At 39.5% G+C, this 18,839-nt stretch overlaps 1 protein-coding gene across 2 annotated transcripts in view; it reads right to left on the bottom strand.

Annotated features, from left to right (window-relative positions):
- CLPX (caseinolytic mitochondrial matrix peptidase chaperone subunit X) overlaps positions 1 to 18,839 on the bottom strand; it is a gene marked incomplete at its 5' end in the record, with an annotated part of 41,044 nt that overhangs the window by 13,209 nt on the left and 8,996 nt on the right. The window contains 7 exon segments of one of the 2 annotated variants that reach the window (XM_014593186.2): positions 1,799 to 1,963; positions 2,927 to 3,015; positions 3,912 to 4,076; positions 4,438 to 4,614; positions 11,354 to 11,395; positions 14,153 to 14,312; positions 17,833 to 17,987. In XM_014593186.2, the coding sequence (XP_014448672.1) occupies positions 1,799 to 1,963; positions 2,927 to 3,015; positions 3,912 to 4,076; positions 4,438 to 4,614; positions 11,354 to 11,395; positions 14,153 to 14,312; positions 17,833 to 17,987 (953 nt within the window). 2 annotated transcript variants of the gene reach the window in all.

The following is an 18,839-nucleotide window of genomic DNA, read 5'->3' as shown; positions in this document are numbered from 1 at the left end:
GCAGCAGGAAAACTGAAATATAACTTTATCCATGCTACACAAGGCCTAGTACTGAGGAATAACAGCATTACATGACTTAGTATTCATACAAAAGTTTCTCATCTAGGCTATGTGAAAAAAAAAAAATATATATATATATTATATACACACATACATACATACACTCACACATACACTTTTACTAATATGTAACTGCTACTTAAACTGGCACATTCAAGGTCAAACAGACTTAAAGCAAGCAATATAATAAATGGCTGATCTATGATATATTCAGAAAAAGTGTATAATCTAAAAGATACTATTCATGGCTAACTACAGATAAACACAAAAACATGAAAAACAGGTGTGTTTGGGCTTCCTGCTACTATGTTATTAACATTACAATTGACTGTAATCTATCAGTAAACAGGGATTTGAAGAACAAGTCCCAGTCCCCATTAAAAGGAAACATCTCTGAAGCTAGGTGAGAGCATAACCCTTCCCTACCCCACATGCTTCCCTCTGTCCACGAACATGAGTGGTGATCTGCGACAGAGTCTGTGAGCAGAGGCAAGGGAGAGCAGCTGCTTGCTGTGCTCCAGCCAATCAGACAGGAGCAACACAACCAAATGTCACTGATAAGAGTAACTATCTACCTCCATTACAAGAACTGCTTAGATAAAACACAAAACTGGGGACCAGCAGTTAGCGTAATGGCTATGTCGCTGGACTCCCACGTAGTTGACTAAGGTTCGTGTCCCAGACCCGGTGGCTTACAACTCATGCCGGGCGCGTGTGCGTGCATGCCCAAGATCCCAAGAGGAGAATGGAGGAGAAGGGACTGCGGCGTGGCCATCCCCCCTGGGGGGTGATTTCTCACTTTCTGTCTCTCTGTCTCTCTCTGTCTGTCTGGCAAGTGCATGCGCCCTATAGCAAAAACCTCTCCAAAATAAAAAAACATGAACTCATCAAGTTATACTTTTAAAATGTCCACGTATAGCTAATACTAAGAAATATTCCAATATGCTACTCAGAAATTAAAACAACTGGGAATACAAGGGATTTTCAGAGTTCATGGAAAAGGCATCATGTGAAAAAACTCTGCATGAATATAAAAATTATTTGAACCAAAATAAACTTATAGTTTAATTCTTTTTTTCTTAGTTTTTGGAGAGTTTATTTTTGCTATAGGGCATATGCACTCACCAGAAAGACAGAGAGAGACAGAGACAGAAAATGAGAAATCACCCCCCGGGGGGATGGCCATGCCGCAATCCCTTCTCCTCCATTCTCCTCTCTGGATCTTGGGCACGCACGCACACATGCCCGGTGTGAGTTTAAGCTACCAGGTCTGGGACTCAAACTGTGGTCCTTGGGAGTGCAGCAAAGTAGTAAGCTTTTAAGTACCCCATATTTCTGATATGCTCTAAGAAAACTCAAGAATCCATGACTGATAGGGACTAGTAGATAGCATGGTGTAGCGGTTATGTCACTGGATTCCCACATGGCTGACCACAGTTTGAGTCCTAGACCCAGTGACTTGAAACTCATGCCAGACATGTGTACATGTGTGCCCAAAATCCCGAAAGGAGAATGGAGGAGAAGGGATGGTGGCAAGGCCATCCCTCCTGGGGGAGTGATTTCTCACTTTCACCTCTCACTGTCTCTGTCTCTCCAATGAGTGCATGCGCCCTAAGGCAAAAACCTCTAAAAAAAAAAAAAAAATCCCTGACTGAGTCCACAAATATGAAAATGAAAGTGAGAATCCATCCTCTGTAACTTTGAATGCTCTTTCTAGTAACACCTCAGAGAAGTTTACCTTTTCATTTTTCCTCCTGCTGATGATCCTGTCTAAACCATTGAAAGCACCAGATGCAACAAACAGGATGTTTGTTGTATCAACTTGTACTGTTTCTCCACGGAGCTTTCGGGAATTCTTTTCTGGAACATTGACTATTGTGCCTTCTAGTAGTTTTAATAAGCCCTAAATAAAGAATAAATCATTTATAGCATCATCATATAAGAACATTATTTATTATACCTCAGATAACAGGATTTGATGGGGAAAATAATATGTGATTATGGTCAATGAGTATAACTAATGAAAACTCCCACATTTCTATAGCTAACAGGACTCTAATGTATGTATCATATTAGTAATTGACAAGCTTATTTGAATTCCTATACATTGTAATTCAGGAAAGTCAACCTAACGGGTTGTTTCTGATGGTAAAGACATAATTGACATAAAGATAGAATTAAGACTCTATAAAAACAGTACCCACACAAATTGGAAACATTTAAAATTTGAAAACAGTACGAGATCTTTCACATAAATTAAAATTCTATCATATTCCTAATGTTAAAACTTCGAGAATACCTATATTCTGAGGTGCCTTTATAAAAAAAATTAGATGGCATGTTTTGTAACTGTAATCATACCTCTCTGATTTTGTCAAACAACATTAAAGCAATTTTCCTCATAAGTTTAGTTTATGTCATAATTAGTTACCATTAAAAGGTCAGTTGGCCAATAGATCATATGACTCTGTAAAGGATAAAATTATTTTATACCTATCTCCTAACTATGTGGAAGAAATAAGAAACATGTACATAGTTTGTTCATTGTCTAATTAGAATCAGAACTTTCTTCAAGAGTCTTCTAGAAATATTAAACAGGGCTTTTGAAATAAAAACAACAGGTTAAATTTCATTTTCTCTGTTCTTTAAAATATTTACAATTTTCTAAGAAAGGTAATTTGTTATTTAAAATCATCAATAACTTTCTTTCAAGATCTGAACTACTTTTCAATGGTACGTGGAGTTTGGGGTGGGAGAAATAAACAAAACAGAATCTAATTGAATGTGAAACCAAACGTACAATATTTGGGAGGTTGATGTATTCCCTTCCTTTTAGTGGGCTTGAACAAAATATTCAACTGCTTACTTGCTGAACGCCTTCTCCACCTACATCCCGTAACTGATGAATGCCTGGCACACTGCCAATCTTATCTACTTCATCCAGAAAGACAATTCCTATAATTTAAGGAGGATTCTATTTACAACATGAAAAAAGATATACACGATAGTTTTAGTTTTAAAAAATCCAGGGTAGCTACAGAGCAAGGTTACACAATCTTTCATACTTAACAGAAGCAATGGCCTGATGTTATAAAAATACACTGCTATCTCTCCCAGTCATCATCCTGTGTAACTGTCTTAGAATTTACTTTATGGAATATCATTTGCATATGATGGCTAAGTCTCCTTGACAATAGTAATCTACCCCACTAAAATATTCAAGTTCTTTATTATGGGAAACCCAGAGAGAGAATAGTGTGAAAGGAAGAGGTACATGCAACACTGGTATTATCAAAACTTTATGTTTTATGTTACTCTGTCCCCCTTACATTCTTGTCTTTAAAAAGTTTGGATGGAAAAAATAAATAAATAAATAAATAAAAATTAAAAAATAAAAAAAAGTTTGGATGGGAAACTGCCAAGCTCTTCAGGTAAACAAGGACAGATGACAGACGGAGAAAGGAGAAATGTAGCCTCTATGCCATCCTGCAGGGCAACAGGCTAAATGGTATCTACACTCATTCTCACTCTTCTGCCCCTGTCCCGTCCCCAAGCCTACACAAGCCCAGCCTTAGCAGTGTGAAGGGTAGTTTAAACAAGAAAGGCAACCATGGCGTCACGAACGTAACAATGGCACCTGAGCTGTTTTCCTGCTAGTGGCCTCCTTAGTGGCAATAAGGCAAAGCAAACGTTGTGGCCCTTTATCCATATGCTAGAAAGTATATGATATATCATTCCATGTCATTACGGAATTTCAGTCCTTGACTCAAAGTAAGAATTATATTATCTCTTCATATTAGACTGTTTCCCCAACAGATTATATCTGAGGACATTCTGTGCTGAAAACATACCTTGTTGTGCTTTTTCTACATTATAATTGGCATCTTGGAGCAGTTTGGCGATCACAGATTCAATATCTTCACCTACATATCCAGCCTGAGTCAAAGTCGTACAGTCACAAATAGCGAAAGGGACATCAAGGCATTTAGCTAGAGTTTGTGCCAGCAGGGTTTTACCTACAAATAGGGACAGTAACCAGAAGTTTACTGAAAATATACTGGGACACACTTTTATACAAAAACATAAAACGAATTCAAGTAATATATAATAAAAAGTCAACTGCTGCTATTTACTATTATTACTCAGACCTAGTTGTATATTATTTATATTCCTGTTAAGATGTTAGGGACTGGCCTGAAGGGCAACACCGATGCTTCAAATTCAGCTTGAATCTTATGCAGGATCACTGATTATGTGTCCAGAAAATTGGCCTGAGAGTCAGAATCCCCAAATCATAAGATACAGGCTATAGAATCATTCATTCACCATTCATTCACTCTATTTTTAAAAATGAGTAATAAATTTTTTGTTGTTTACCTGACCCAGTTGGTCCAAGCAGCAGAATATTACTTTTTTCAAGTTTTATATCATCGTGAGAAGAATCTAATACTTCACCACCTCGTTTTTCCTGAGGTATCTGTTGATTCACCTGTTGTTGCATTGATGCTCCTAAAGCATTCCCATGTGGGCTAATCCCAGCAATCTGGAGCAATTCTGTAAAAAACATTCAAAGGAATTACTAAAGCTTCATTTTAATTTACTTGAAAAAAATGTCCACAAACCCTACATCTAAAACCAAGCACACATCTAGAAAAAAATGAATTATTCTGACATTCTGTCTTACCTACACAAAAAATCTCAAATAATCTCGTGACAAATGTGTAACACACAATGACTACATGAGGAGCCTTGAGCAAAGGAAATGGAGTCCTTTTACCCTCCTTATTTAGGTAAATGTGTAAGAATGTTCCTTCATGCAACAGAGGGTAGTGAGGAAAGAATAGTGTGAGGAGTCAGAGAGCTTTAGCTTTGGGCCTTCCTTTCTCTTTAGCCACGTCATCTCGGGTACGTCACAGAAACTGTTTGTGTCTTTGTTTCCTCATCTATCCGTAAGACAGAATTGATACCTGGCCTATCAGTTACATACACATGGTTGGAAGGTATACGAATAAAACACAGATTTGGAGCTCCTTTAAAAGATAAGTAAAGGGGGACCAGCAGTTAGCATAATGGCTATGTTGCTGGACTCCCACGTGGTTGACCACGGTTCGAGTCCCAGACCTAGTGGCTTGAAACTCATGCCGGGCGCGTGTGTGTGCGTGCCTAAGATCCCGAGAGGAGAATGGAGGAAAAGGGATTGCGGCGTGGCCACCCCCCCGGGGGGTGATATCCTGCTTTCTGTCTCTCTGTCTCTCTCTGTCTGGCGAGCAGACACGCCTTATAGCAAAAAACCTCTCAAAAAAAAAAAAAAAAGGAAAAGGGTATTATTACTCCTCTTCATAAAATATGAGGAAACTGAAGTTCATAGAAGCAGACTTCCTAGAGATCAGAAACGGTAGTATCAGGCCATCAAATTAAATTTCAGCCTTTAAACCCACCCTTAGATGTCATCTTCTTCCTGTGGGATAAAAGCAGGGATGAGACTCATTGTTCCCATTTGATGATTCAGGAACTGAATGAAGCTAAGAAGTTAAATGACTGATCTAAGATACTTCAACAAATCCAACACAATTGTAGGCATGACAAACTCCAGTCCCTGTGCTTTCAGGCTTAACTATTACTATCTTACATTACCTTGATGTGGCAATACCGTCATCAAGTCTGCAGTTATTTGATTGTGGACAAGCTAAGAAAAGGGAAGGGGGAACCAGCAGTTAGGTTAATGGCTATGTCACTGGACTCCCATGTAGTCAACCACGGTTCGAGTCCTGGACCCAGTGGCTTAAAACTCATGCTGGGTGCGTGTGTGTGCGTGCCCAAATCCCAAGAGGAGAATGGAGGAGAAGGGATTGTGGTGTGCCCATCCCCCCTGGGGGGTGATTTCTTGCTTTCTGTCTCTCTGTCTCTCTCTGTCTGTCTGGTGCGTGCACATGCCCTATAACGAAAACCTCTCAAAAAAAAAAAAAAAAAAAAAAAAAAAAAAAGAAAGAAAAGGGAAGGGAACTCCAGCAATCTGGAGCAATTCTGTAAAAAACATTCAAAGGAATTACTAAAGCTTCATTTTAATTTACTTGAAAAAAATGTCCACAAACCCTACATCTAAAACCAAGCACACATCTAGAAAAAAATGAATTATTCTGACATTCTGTCTTACCTACACAAAAAATCTCAAATAATCTCGTGACAAATGTGTAACACACAATGACTACATGAGGAGCCTTGAGCAAAGGAAATGGAGTCCTTTTACCCTCCTTATTTAGGTAAATGTGTAAGAATGTTCCTTCATGCAACAGAGGGTAGTGAGGAAAGAATAGTGTGAGGAGTCAGAGAGCTTTAGCTTTGGGCCTTCCTTTCTCTTTAGCCACGTCATCTCGGGTACGTCACAGAAACTGTTTGTGTCTTTGTTTCCTCATCTATCCGTAAGACAGAATTGATACCTGGCCTATCAGTTACATACACATGGTTGGAAGGTATACGAATAAAACACAGATTTGGAGCTCCTTTAAAAGATAAGTAAAGGGGGACCAGCAGTTAGCATAATGGCTATGTTGCTGGACTCCCACGTGGGTGACCTGGTGGTGAAGACAGCTGGATCCCACATGGTGACTACGTAGTTTAAGTCCTGGACCCAATAGCTTGAAAAACACACTGGGCATGTGTATGTGTGTCCCAAAACCCTGAAAGGAGAACTGTGGGAAAAGGGTCTGCAGTGTGGTCCTCCTCCATGGGGGGAGGGTATGCTTTCTTACTTTTTCTCTCCAGCAAGTACCCTCTAGCAAATTATTAAAAAAAAATAAAAGATAAAGGTATGTCATTCTTTTTCCTTTCCTTCTTTTCTTTTTTTTCTCCTTTTTCCAGTACAAATGAAAAGAGGCAGGTTAGAGGAATAATAATCAAGGGAGAATTAGAGAGCTTCTAGTCTCAGGCTTGTTGCTATGTGGCTATGGGACCACAGTTCATCACTTAACTTTCCTGGAGCCCCTTCCTTACCCAGACATGAAAATACCAAGAGACACAACCTCGGTATTCTCTTCCTCATCTGAAACTGATTCTGTGGGTCTACCAGAGAAACCATATGTGGTAAATCTCACTATTCCTGGTCCTATCTGAATTTCTAATTTTATTGACTATCAACTGGATCTTTCCAGTCTTTTTATTAGAGAAAACACTCAAGTAGATGGGACTAATATTGCTGGTGTTACCGGTTTACCAGATGGGTACAAAAATGAATATTTGTTGGGAACCAGCAGTTAGTGTAATGGCTATGTCACTGGACTCCCATATAGTTGACTGCGGTTCGCGTCCCGGACCCGGTGGCTTAAAACTCACGCCAGGCACGTGTGCGTGCGTGCCCAAGATCCCGAGAGGAGAAGGGAGGAGAAGGGATTGCAGTGTGATCATCCCCCCTGGGGGGTGATTTCTCGCTTTCTGTCTCTCTGTCTCTGGCGAGCACACGTGCCCTATAGCGAAAACCTCTCCAAAAAAAAAAAAGAATATTTATTGTTGCTTTCTGTTGACTGAGAAAAAGAATACAGTCTTTAAGTATTATCTATATTTATAAATATCCAAATTATTCCCATTTCTTAGCATTTGAGGTATCTGTGATTGCATCATACTTGCTTATATTTTCTATGTTTATTTTTATTCTTTTTTTTTTTTTTTCATTTTCCAGCAGGCATATGTGCTCACTAGAGTCAGAGTCAGAAAGAGAAGGAGAGGAAGAAAGCACACCCCAAATGGGACACAATTATATCATAATCCCTTCTCCACAGCTATACTTTTCTGGGATCTGGGGTATGCACGCACATATTCCTGGAGTGTTTTTATAGCCACTGGGGCCAGGATTCAAATCACGAAGTTGGACATGTGCAAACAGTTTGCCTTAACTACCAGGCCATGGAGCTGGCCCACTGGATTTATCTTCAGGTGATTTCTTTTTTTGTTTGGAGAGGTTTTTTGCTATAGGGCACGTGCACTCACTAGAAAGACAGAGAGACAGAGAGACAGAAAGCTAGAAATCACCCCCAAGTGGGGATGGCCACACTGCAACTTCTTCTCCTTCATTCTCCTCTCGGGATCTTGGGCACGCACGCACACGCGCCCAGTGTGAGTTTAAGCCACCAGGTCCAAGACTCAAACTATGGTCGACTACATGGGAGTCTAGCAATATAGCCATTATGCCAACTGCTGGTCCCAGGGAGGGCGATTTCTCATTCTCACTCTCCCTCTGTCCATCTCTCTCTGTCTCTCTCTAGTAAGCATGTGCATCCTATGGCAAAAACTTAAAAAATAATTTTTTTAAAAATTATGTTCTAATGATAGAAAAAGAAACAGTTACATCAATCTTATTAACAGTTATATGTTGACCTCTAATGTGTGATCTCCGAAGGGACTTACACAAGAATAATTTTGATGAACTATGATTTGGTCTAATACCTTAACTTTAGAACCTAAAATCCCACATAGGGCAGTCTCAACTGTACATGACAATAAATTACATTCAAGCTTTTAAAATATTCATTTTCAAGTCAATCATTATGATTACATATTGCTTTGATCTACATTAGCTGCTGTTACTTGTTAGCACTTTAATTACGTTAAAATCAGGTTTTTGGGTTTTTTTTTTTTTTTTTAGTTTTTTTGCCACAAGGCACGTGCACTCACCATAGACAGAGACAGTGAGACAGTAAGAGCGAAAGTGAGAAATAGCTCCCCAAGGAGGGTGACCACATTGCAATCCCTTCTCCTCCTGGGATTTTGGGCATGCACGTACACACCCAGCATGATTTTCAAGCCACCAGTTCCAGGACTTGAACCATGACTGACCATGTGGGAGTCCAATACCTTAGTCACTAAGCCACCTACTGGCCCCGAATCACATTATTTTTTTGCATGATTTATTTTTCAAAATACTTGCTTAAGATTTTCTTTTTCTTCTTCTTCTTTTTTATTTATTACTGCCAAAGGGCATCTGAACTCAACTGAGGGGGAGTGGGAAGCACCTCAATGGCGCATGTTCAAGCCACAATCCCTTCTACATTTCTCCATCCTGTTGAGATTTTTGGATGCACACACGTCTGGTGTATTTTCAAGCCACTGGGCCAGAACTTGACCCCTGCAGTCAGGCATGTGGAATCCAGTTCCCTTAACCACTAGATCACAGGCCAGCGCAACCGTTTTCTTTCTTTTCTTTCTTTTATGCCAGAGCGTGCATGCACTCAGGGCAGGGGTGGAAATGGGGAAGGAGGACGTCCCATTGTGGCCTGGTCATTCACAATGCTTTTTTCTTCCATTTCTTCTTACTATCAGGACCCTGGGCACATACACCTCGCATGCTGCCACTAGGCTGGGTTGAAAACTGTGGTCAGTCATGTGGGATCTGGCTCCCTCTGCACAGAGCTGCAGTACAAGGCTACAGGGTGGCTCTCACCATAGACTTGATGCATTAATTCATACTAGTTTCAGTAATCATCAGCCTAAATGTGTTAACTGCATATATGAAATATATTTTTAATTATAAAATATAAATTATACATACACCTGAAACCTATTACTTAGATTATCTTTTTTTGTAATTTTCCAGAGGGAATGTGCATTGACTGGAGAAAGACACAGAAAAAGATAGAAAAAGTGAGAAAGCATCCCCATGGAGCATGGTCATCTACAATCCCTTCTCCTCTACTTCTCCCTCCTTTTGGGATTTTGGGCATGTATGCACACAGGCCTGGCATGTTTTTTGAGCCACTGGAATCAAGACTTGAATCATGTGGTTAGCCACATGAGATCCAGCCACCTTAACCATTATACCACCAAATGGTTCTTTTGTTCACTCATTCATTTATTCATTCATGTATTTATTTATTGTTTGTGACAAGGTGTGTACACATGCCAGAGAGAGAGAAAATTAGAAAGCACTTCCCAGAAAGAATAGCCATACTGCAATCCCTTCTTCATTCTCTTCTTGGGATTTTGTGCATGCATGCACACGTGCCTGGAGTGTTTTTCAAGCTGCTAGGTTCAGGAGTTGAACCAGTTATGGGGGATCTGGTCATCTTAACCACTTGCTGGTCCCAGTTCTTTAATATATAATCTCAATTCTATTGAACTTACTGTGTTTCTTAATTTTTTCATGCAAGAGAGTTGATAATTCCATAAATTCAAAAATAACTAGGAATAATTTAATTACAATTCTAAAAATTAAGTTTATTTAATTCATGAGAGACAGACAGACAAAAAGAGAGAGAGACAGAGACATTCACAAGGTCTCATGCTGAGATCCCCTTCCCCTAGCCCTCTAGCTCAACAGGATACTGGGCATGCACCAGCATATTTTCAGGATGATTAGGAATCTGAAGCCATGGTCAGCCGTGTGGCTTCCAACACCGCAGGTCAGTACGCTATCAACTGTACCACTGAGGCTGGGCCAGATAATGTAACTCTACTGCATGTAACAAATGTCATGCCAGAGTTAGTAAACCAGTTATATTCTCATGGCTCACCTGCATATATGTATACATCAAATTTAATACTGGTTAGTTCAAAGGCAAATATAAGTTTAAAACTTAGTTAATTTTCTTTCATTATTTCAATTACTAAACCAAAAGGCCACATGGATCTTTCTATGACACCTCTGGAATCTTCACCCTTTGTGCAGCAACTCCCTCCACCTCCAAAGGAATGGGTGCAAGACATCAGAAGGGCCACCTTCCCCAGCATTATTAGGTCCTTCTATACCCTCCTTCAGACCATCTGATGTTTATGGGGCAATCCTGGGCTAGGAACAGTGAACTGGGCTTACTCATAATTTGCAACACTATAATACATTTCACAAATACTAAAAAAGAACGTGTTGTTTCTAACGAAGAGTAGCTAGGCAATAATATGCCTTCCTGAAAGTTCCTTTCACTCATGAACAGGCCCATCATACTTGTAGTTTGTCAAAAAAAGGATATAAGACAGCAAATTACAGACTTAAAAAAGTACAATTCCTATTAATGTCTATATTCATAGAAGAAATTTATATTCTTCTAAGTTATGCTTTAAGAATCATCACAACAGAAAAGATAAAACTCTAATACCTGAAACAACCCAGCATATACAAACCATACAAATTACCTATGAAAAAACTATCCCAAAGCTATATATTTGATAAACTTCATGTTCAGATAATATATTTCTTTCTAGGTAATATATAAGCCAATACATGTCTGCCATCACTACTGCTGGGACACTTCACTGAGGTAAATCTCAAAAGGACAATGATTTCAGAGGAGGACTTGAGGTAGTTACTTACTTGTGAATCTGTACTCATCCTCCCGTCTTCTTATTTCTAATTCTAAGAGAGAGGATGAAAATGGCAACATGAAAATATTACAATCTGTGTGGTTTGGGGGAACAGTGTGTATCCTACTTCCTACTGACTTCTAAATGTATATAAAGAACATGTTCATTAACATTTTTCCAGCTTTTTAAAAGGATGTGTTCATTAACATTTTTTTCACCTTTTTAGATGATGAAAGAATTTATATGCTATATTCTCTCTGTATTAAAACAAAATGCTTAATGTTGGCTGGGCAGTAACTAATATTCCAATTTGTCAAATACAAAATTGGTGTCTTTTTAAAAAATGAAAGTATAATACTGTAAGTCCTCAGTAAGAGTTGAAACTCCTGGGCTAGCTACATGGCCTGGTGGTTAAAGCAGCCGGGCTCCCAAGGCCAACCCTGTGGTTCAATCCTGGACCAGCAACATGAAAAACAAGCTGGACATACATGCACATGTGCCCCAAATCCCAGCAGGATGGAGAGATGGAGAGAGATGGGGAAGGGATGACAGGTGACCCCTCCCCATGGGGGATGCTTTCTCTCTTCTCCTTGTCTTTTTCTTCTCTCTCTAGTGAGTGCCCTCTGGTAAAAAAAAAAAAAAAGAAAAAAACAACAACAACAACAAAAAAAACCTCCTCTTGCTATAAATATCATAACCTTTTGTTCTTCTAGTACCTACAACTGCTTAAAAATGTACTGACTGAAGAAACTAGAAAATTTTTTTTCTCCATGACTAGACAGTGATTTGGACGTTACAGAAATGAAGGCTTCAAGTTTTCCTTTAGTTATGATTTACACATTCTAAAAATAATGTAACTGATAGTACCACATAACTATTTTACAGTAAGTTCAACAAGTGAACAAGTGTCTTCGTTGCAATCAGTAATATAGTTAGCTACTAAAAGTAATCAGAAAGTATTTTTATAAACGTAAATATTTGGCAGAGCTCCCTTAAATTGTACACTGATGACTAAACATCTAAAACAATAGACTGTTAGTCCAAACCAGAGATCAGGGCTCTCTGGCCAACAAATAAAAATAGAAACATTCGGGGCCAGCAGGTGGCATGGTGGTTAAAGGCGCTGGATTCCCACATGGCTGACCATGGTTCGAGTCCCAGACTTGGCGGCTTGCTTTCCCCCTTTCACTCTTTCTCTCTCTCTCTGGTCAAATTTAAAAAATAATAATAAATGGAAATAAATAAATAATTCTTTAAAAAAAAATAGAAACATTCACATTTTTCTCTATTCATAGTTTTTTAATCAAATCACTCTGTTAATATAGCACACATGTTGTCCACAGTAAGACGGACAGCACATGCAGTACAATGGTATATTAGAACTCATCATGAACAGGAACTGCATTTTGCATCACAAATACACCCTCACACTGCAGTTAGGGCCAAAGGGAAGCAGGGCTAGATGTGTCGTATTAAGTTACCATCTCCACATATCTCTGACTTAGGCAAATGAAATTCTGTGACCTGAACCCAAAATAGAGTAACTCAGAGTCACACAGAGCCTTGCGATGATCTGTTCTGGGAGAACTATTAATAGTTGTGGTGAAGTGATAAAGACAATATCTCAGGCTGTACCCCAGGGGCCTTTGAACTTTTTTTTTTACTGACACAATAAGAACTTATTTATTTATTTATTTATTTTTTTTTTGAGAGGTTTTTGCTATAGAGCATGTGAGCTCGCCAGAAAGACAGAGAGAAACAGAGAGACAGAAAGTGAGAAATCACCCCCCAGGGGGTATGGCCACGCCACAATCCCTTCTTCTCCATTCTCCTCTTGGAATCTTTGGCACGCATGTACACACACCTGGCATGAGTTGAAGCCACCGGGTCCGGGACTTAAACCACGGTTGACTACATGGGAGTCCAGCAATTTGCCATTATGCCAACTGCTGGTCCCAAGAACTGTTTTACTCTGTAACTCAGAATGTGTTATTTTGTGCACATATAATTGAAAGAAAAAGTTTTAAGAAACAATATTTTCCTTAACTACAAGTGACTATACTCTGTTATTTTCTATTCACACCTATTAAAAATCTTTTTAAACACTCTTGGTGACTTACCAAAAAGATGTCATGTTAACTGACCTGCACTTTGAAAAAAGCTGCACTTGGGACCAGCAGTTAGCGTAATGGCTATGTCACTGGACTCCCATGTAGTCGACCGTGGTTCAAGTCCCAGACCCAGTGGCTTAAACTCACACCGGGCGTGTGTGTGTGCCCAAGATCTCGAGAGGAGAATGGAGGAGAAGGGATTGCGGAGTGGCCATCCCCCGGGGGGGTGATTTCTCGCTTTCTGTCTCTCTCTCTCTCTCTGGCAAGTGCATGTGCCTATAGCAAAAACCTCTCCAAAAAAAAAAAAAAAAGCTGCACTATCCTTAAAAAAAGCTTTTTTCAGGACCAGAAGATGGCGTAATGGTTACATCGCTAGACTCCCATGTAGTCAACCACAATTTGAGTACCAGGCCCAGAAGCTTAAAACTCATGTCAGGCACGTGTATATTTGTGTCCAACATCCCAAGAGAATAGAGGAGAAGGGACTGTGGTGTGGTCATCCCCCCTGGGTAGGTAATTTCTCACTTTCTGTCTCTCCGGCGAGCCCACACGCTCTACAGAAAAACTCTCTCCACTCCCCCCCAAATTTTTCAATTAAAAAATAAAATACATTTTAAAATGAAAGCAAGGAATTACAAAAAAAACATTACTTCTAAGCATAATAATCTCTACTTTGGTCAATTATCAAAAACACTAACCTCTGGGTGTTAATGATGTCTGCTTCTCAACCTCTGCTTGCTGTCTCAGATTAGCTGGGATATTATTATATATTCTCTTATAATGATTGTACACAGCAACTGAAAGCACCTTCTTAGCAAATGACTGGCCAACAACATACTTATCGAGGTAGTTATAAATCTGAAAAATGATTAGGTATGAATAATTTTCTGAGTTACCACAAAAGCACTTAACATTGAGCATATTTGCTTATAGTTTTAAATAATTTACAAAGACCCTGGTTAAAAAGTAAATGCAAGAGCACAATACATTACACAGCAATGATTCAGAGGCCCTAAACTTTAAGTAAATACAAACACAATTCATTTGTTCTCTAGCTTTACAAAGTTATCATTGTATTCTACCAGTGGTATGCTAGTTTCTATTTTACCAACGATGACATCAAACCCAACTTTAAAAAAAAAGTTAGTATTGGGACCAGCAGTTGGCGTAATGGCTATGTTGCTGGACTCCCAAGTAGCCGACCCGTTCAAGTCCTGGACCCGGTGGCTTAAACTCACATCAGGTGCGTGTATATGTGTGTTCAAGAGCTCAAGAGGAGAATGGAGGAGAAGGGATTGCGGTGTGGCTATCCTCCCTGGGGGGTGATTTCTTGCTTTCTGTCTCTCTGTCTCTCTGTCTTTTTGGCAAGTGCACGCACCCTATAGCAAAAACCTCTCTAAAAAAAAAAAAAAGGTTAGTATTAATTAATATTATACATGCTACTGTGGGACTAAATATATCAGCATTAATATTAATCACTAAAATAAATCTTTTCTATACCTCCCTCAAACATACAAATAATAATCTTCATAAAGACAATTATAAAACTACTCTTTTGCTTTTTTTTTTTGGAGAGGTTTTCGCTATAGGGCGTGTGTGCTCGCCAGACAGACAGAGAGAGACAGAGAGACAGAAAGCGAGAAATCACCCCCCAGGGGGAATGGTCACGCCCCAATCCCTTCTCCTCCATTCTCCTCTTGGGATCTTGGGCACGTACGCACATGCGCCTGGCGAGAGTTCTAAGCCACTGGGTCCGGGACGCGAACCGCAGTCGACTACGTGGGAATCCAGCGACATAGCCATTACACTAACTGCTGGTTCCCTCTTTTGCTTTTTTCAGAAATACAAATTATATAATCAAAATCCATTATGCTACTAGTATTTTTATCTAAATTTTAAGTTTTTGTCATAATGTGCATGTGCTTGCTAGAGAGAAACAGAGAAAAGGAAAGTGAGAAACCACCCCATCAGGGGATGGCCATGTCACAATCCCTTCCATGCTCTTCTCAGAAGTTTGGGCGTCTATGCATACGTGCCCAGTGTGATTTTCAAGCCTCTGGGTCTGGAACTTGAACCATGGTCAACCATGTGCAAATCCAGCACCTTAACCACTACTCCACCTCCTGGCTCCTTGTAGCAATGTTTTTTTTTTTTATTTTTTTTTTTTATTTTTATTATCATTATAATCTTCTTTATATTACATTGGATTACATATAACTTTACATTGTAAGTAGCAATGTTTTAATACTCACAGACATTTAGCTTTTTCTCAGATATTAACTGAGAGTTATTCAGATTTTAACTGTACAGTTACTTATCTAAGTGACCATCTAAAAGCCTTATTCTTTTTTTTTTTTTTTGAGAGATTTTCACTGTAGGGCGCGTGCGCTCGCCAGACAGACAGAGAGAGACATAGAGACAGAAAGCGAGAAATCACCCCCCAGGGGGATGGTCACGCCGCAATCCCTTCTCCTCCATTCTCCTCTCGGGATCTTGGGCACGCATGCACACGCGCCTGGCATGAGTTTTAAGCCACCGGGTCCGGGACACGAACCGCGGTTGACTACGTGGGAGTCCAGCGACATAGCCATTACGCTAACTGCTGGTTCCCTAAAAGCCTTGTTCTTAATAGCAGCTAAAGTTCTAGTCTACATCTGGAACAGCTGGAACCAGGGATAAATTCCTTCAGCCTTTAGTGAATAGAGGTATACTGTTAATGTTTACCAGTCTTTGAAAATAGCTTAATTCTGTATTTATTTTCTAGAACTTTAACTTAGCTGTCTAAAGTCTACACAAGTAAGTGAATATAAGGCTTAAGAATTACATTTCCCAACACACTATTCATTTTTGCATGACAAATCAGTTATTGACCATACGCATTATAGTTTTTTAAAATCTTATTCCTCGCAAATTATGCCCATGAATTATTAAAACTGCCACAGCACGTCTGGAGGTAGATAAATGCTCTGGTACCAAAACACGGAGAAGGAGGATACATGCGGCAGAGTAGAAATACCTGAAGTGGGCAAACGCCTGAGACACAGTCACAGTGGAGAGCACAGCCATGGGGCGGAGCTCTCTAACAGCACACAGCAAGTGCCCCAACGGAGATGGCAGTACGTGAGGCCATGTGTCACCCCACAAAGCCACAGTGCTCGCCATGGCAGCTCTGGCATATCAGCTATGCAAATATTCCTTGCTTACACTATTAGACTAAAGGCCATTTTACCATGAAATAGACTATTACTACGGGTTGGTATGATTTAGGGTCCCAAGCTAACAAAAATAAATCAACAGCTGCTCTACTGTAAGGATATTATTTCAGATTAACTTGGTATTAAGACCATTTTAATAATCTGTCAACTGTATTTCACTGTTCCTGAATATTATAATCATGCTTCAGAAAAAAAAGACTCCATATCAAAATCTCAAGTATCAACTATCAACAACAATCTAGCAAGACATCATCTATATTAAGAACTTCTAATACTTGTTTAGATACTAATATTAAAATTCAGTGTAGGGCCAGCAGGTGGCATGGTGGTTGAGCTGGCTGAATCCCACATGACTGACTGCATGGTTCAAGTCCTGGACCTGGTTGCTTGAAAAACACACTGGGCACATGAATGTGCATGGCCAAAATACTGAGCATTGAAGAGAGAAGAGATTGTGGCATAGCCATTCCCCCAAGAGATGATTCCTCACTTTCTCTGTCTCTCATTCTCTTATCTCTCTCTAGTGAGCACATGTGCCTTATAGCAAACTATTAAAAAATACTCGTATCACAGTGGTTAAGTAGGGAGCCAACCACAGTTCAAATCCTGGCCCCAACAGCTTAGAAAATATGCCAGATACATGTGTGTGGGTACTCAAAATCCTGATGGGGTGGAGAAATGGAGGAAAAAGGATTGTGATGTGACCATGCCCCATTTTTTTTTTTTTTGCTACAGGGTACGTGCGCTAGCCAGAGAGCCAGAGAGACAGAAAGCGAGAAATCACCCCCCAGGGGAATGGCCACGCTGCAATCCCTTCTCCTCCACTCTCCTCTCGGGATCTTGGGCACGCATGCACACACGCCAGGCGTGAGTTTAAGCCACCAGGTCCGAGAATCGAACCACAGTCGACTACATGGGAGTCCAGCGACATAGCCATTACGCTAACTGCTGGTCCCAACCATGCCCCATTTGAAGGGGAGTTCTCTCTGTCTCTGTCTCTCTTACAACCATATATGTGCCATCTGGTAGTAAAAAAATAAAACTAAAATTAAAAACTAAACTAAAAAATAAAAAACAGAATGCAATGTAAACTGGAAAAAGAGTAGCAATGAAATGTTTTCAGGATAAAATGCTTAATTATAAGACTAAACTAAGACCTATACCTTTTTGGGGGGAGGAGGCGGTTTCTGTTGGAATGCCAATTTTACAGCTTCTGCTGCTGATTCGGGTTCTTTAATTATGCTTTTCTTTGAGTCTGCTTCCGACAGCACAACAAAAAAATGATGACATTTTTCACACTTGACAAAACGGGTGGATGCTGTAAAAGAAAACAGGGTTAATATGGGAAGATAAATAATTCCATTAGTATTTAAAGACTCTGTAAATGAAAACTGCATTTTTCAAAAAAGAGGCTTACAGTTCATTCCATCAGCTACGCAAACAGCCTGGCTGATATACTAGGTACACTGCAAAGACAGAAGCCTTCAGCAAACTACCTTTGGATCATTTCCTCTAGGTTCTTTCATTTTGTAATGATATATATCATTCGGGGACGTCTGTCTGCAATTCTTTCAACTTCCCATTCACTAAAGATAATTTCAAAAGTGACTGGGAATCTGAGTATTCAATTTTACTGAAATATTTTAATGAATAAAGTGTAATAGATTAACCCATTTTGTCATCATTTAATCATGAAAAATTTCAAACACAGAGTTGAGAGATAAATTTATTTCAACCCCTCAAAATGTAAAAAGTCCATTAATTTGGGTCTCTCAAACCTATAAACATTTTTAAAACCTCAACTTTGTAAATACCAGCATTACCTCATACTTTCTTACTTTACTCCTCCTCTGTTAATTCCTATTTCCTTGACTGGAAAACCTCTTTAAAAAAAACTAACAAAATAACAACTTTTCCAGCAATACTGATTTGATTCAAAGAGTATCATACAGCTTTAGAAGACAGAGCTCTTCTCGGTACCTGTAATTACCATCCCCGTCAATGAGAAACACAGCCAATGCCTTTATTTCATCATGAGCACGATTTACAACTGTGGTAAGCAGGGCAAGGATTAAAGGGCAGAGCGGCTCTGGTCTAGCTGAGACTGTGTAACAGGAAAATCTGGCCCGAGAACATAGCACAAAATATTTCTCTATGGAAATTAGGTCAA

The sequence above is a fragment of the Tupaia chinensis genome, unplaced genomic scaffold (assembly GCF_000334495.1).
Source record: "Tupaia chinensis unplaced genomic scaffold, TupChi_1.0 Scaffold000063_1, whole genome shotgun sequence".
Classification (NCBI taxonomy): Eukaryota; Metazoa; Chordata; class Mammalia; order Scandentia; family Tupaiidae; genus Tupaia; species Tupaia belangeri.
The sequence above is the reverse complement of the archived record's forward strand: the minus strand, read 5'-3'. Positions and strand labels throughout refer to the sequence as shown.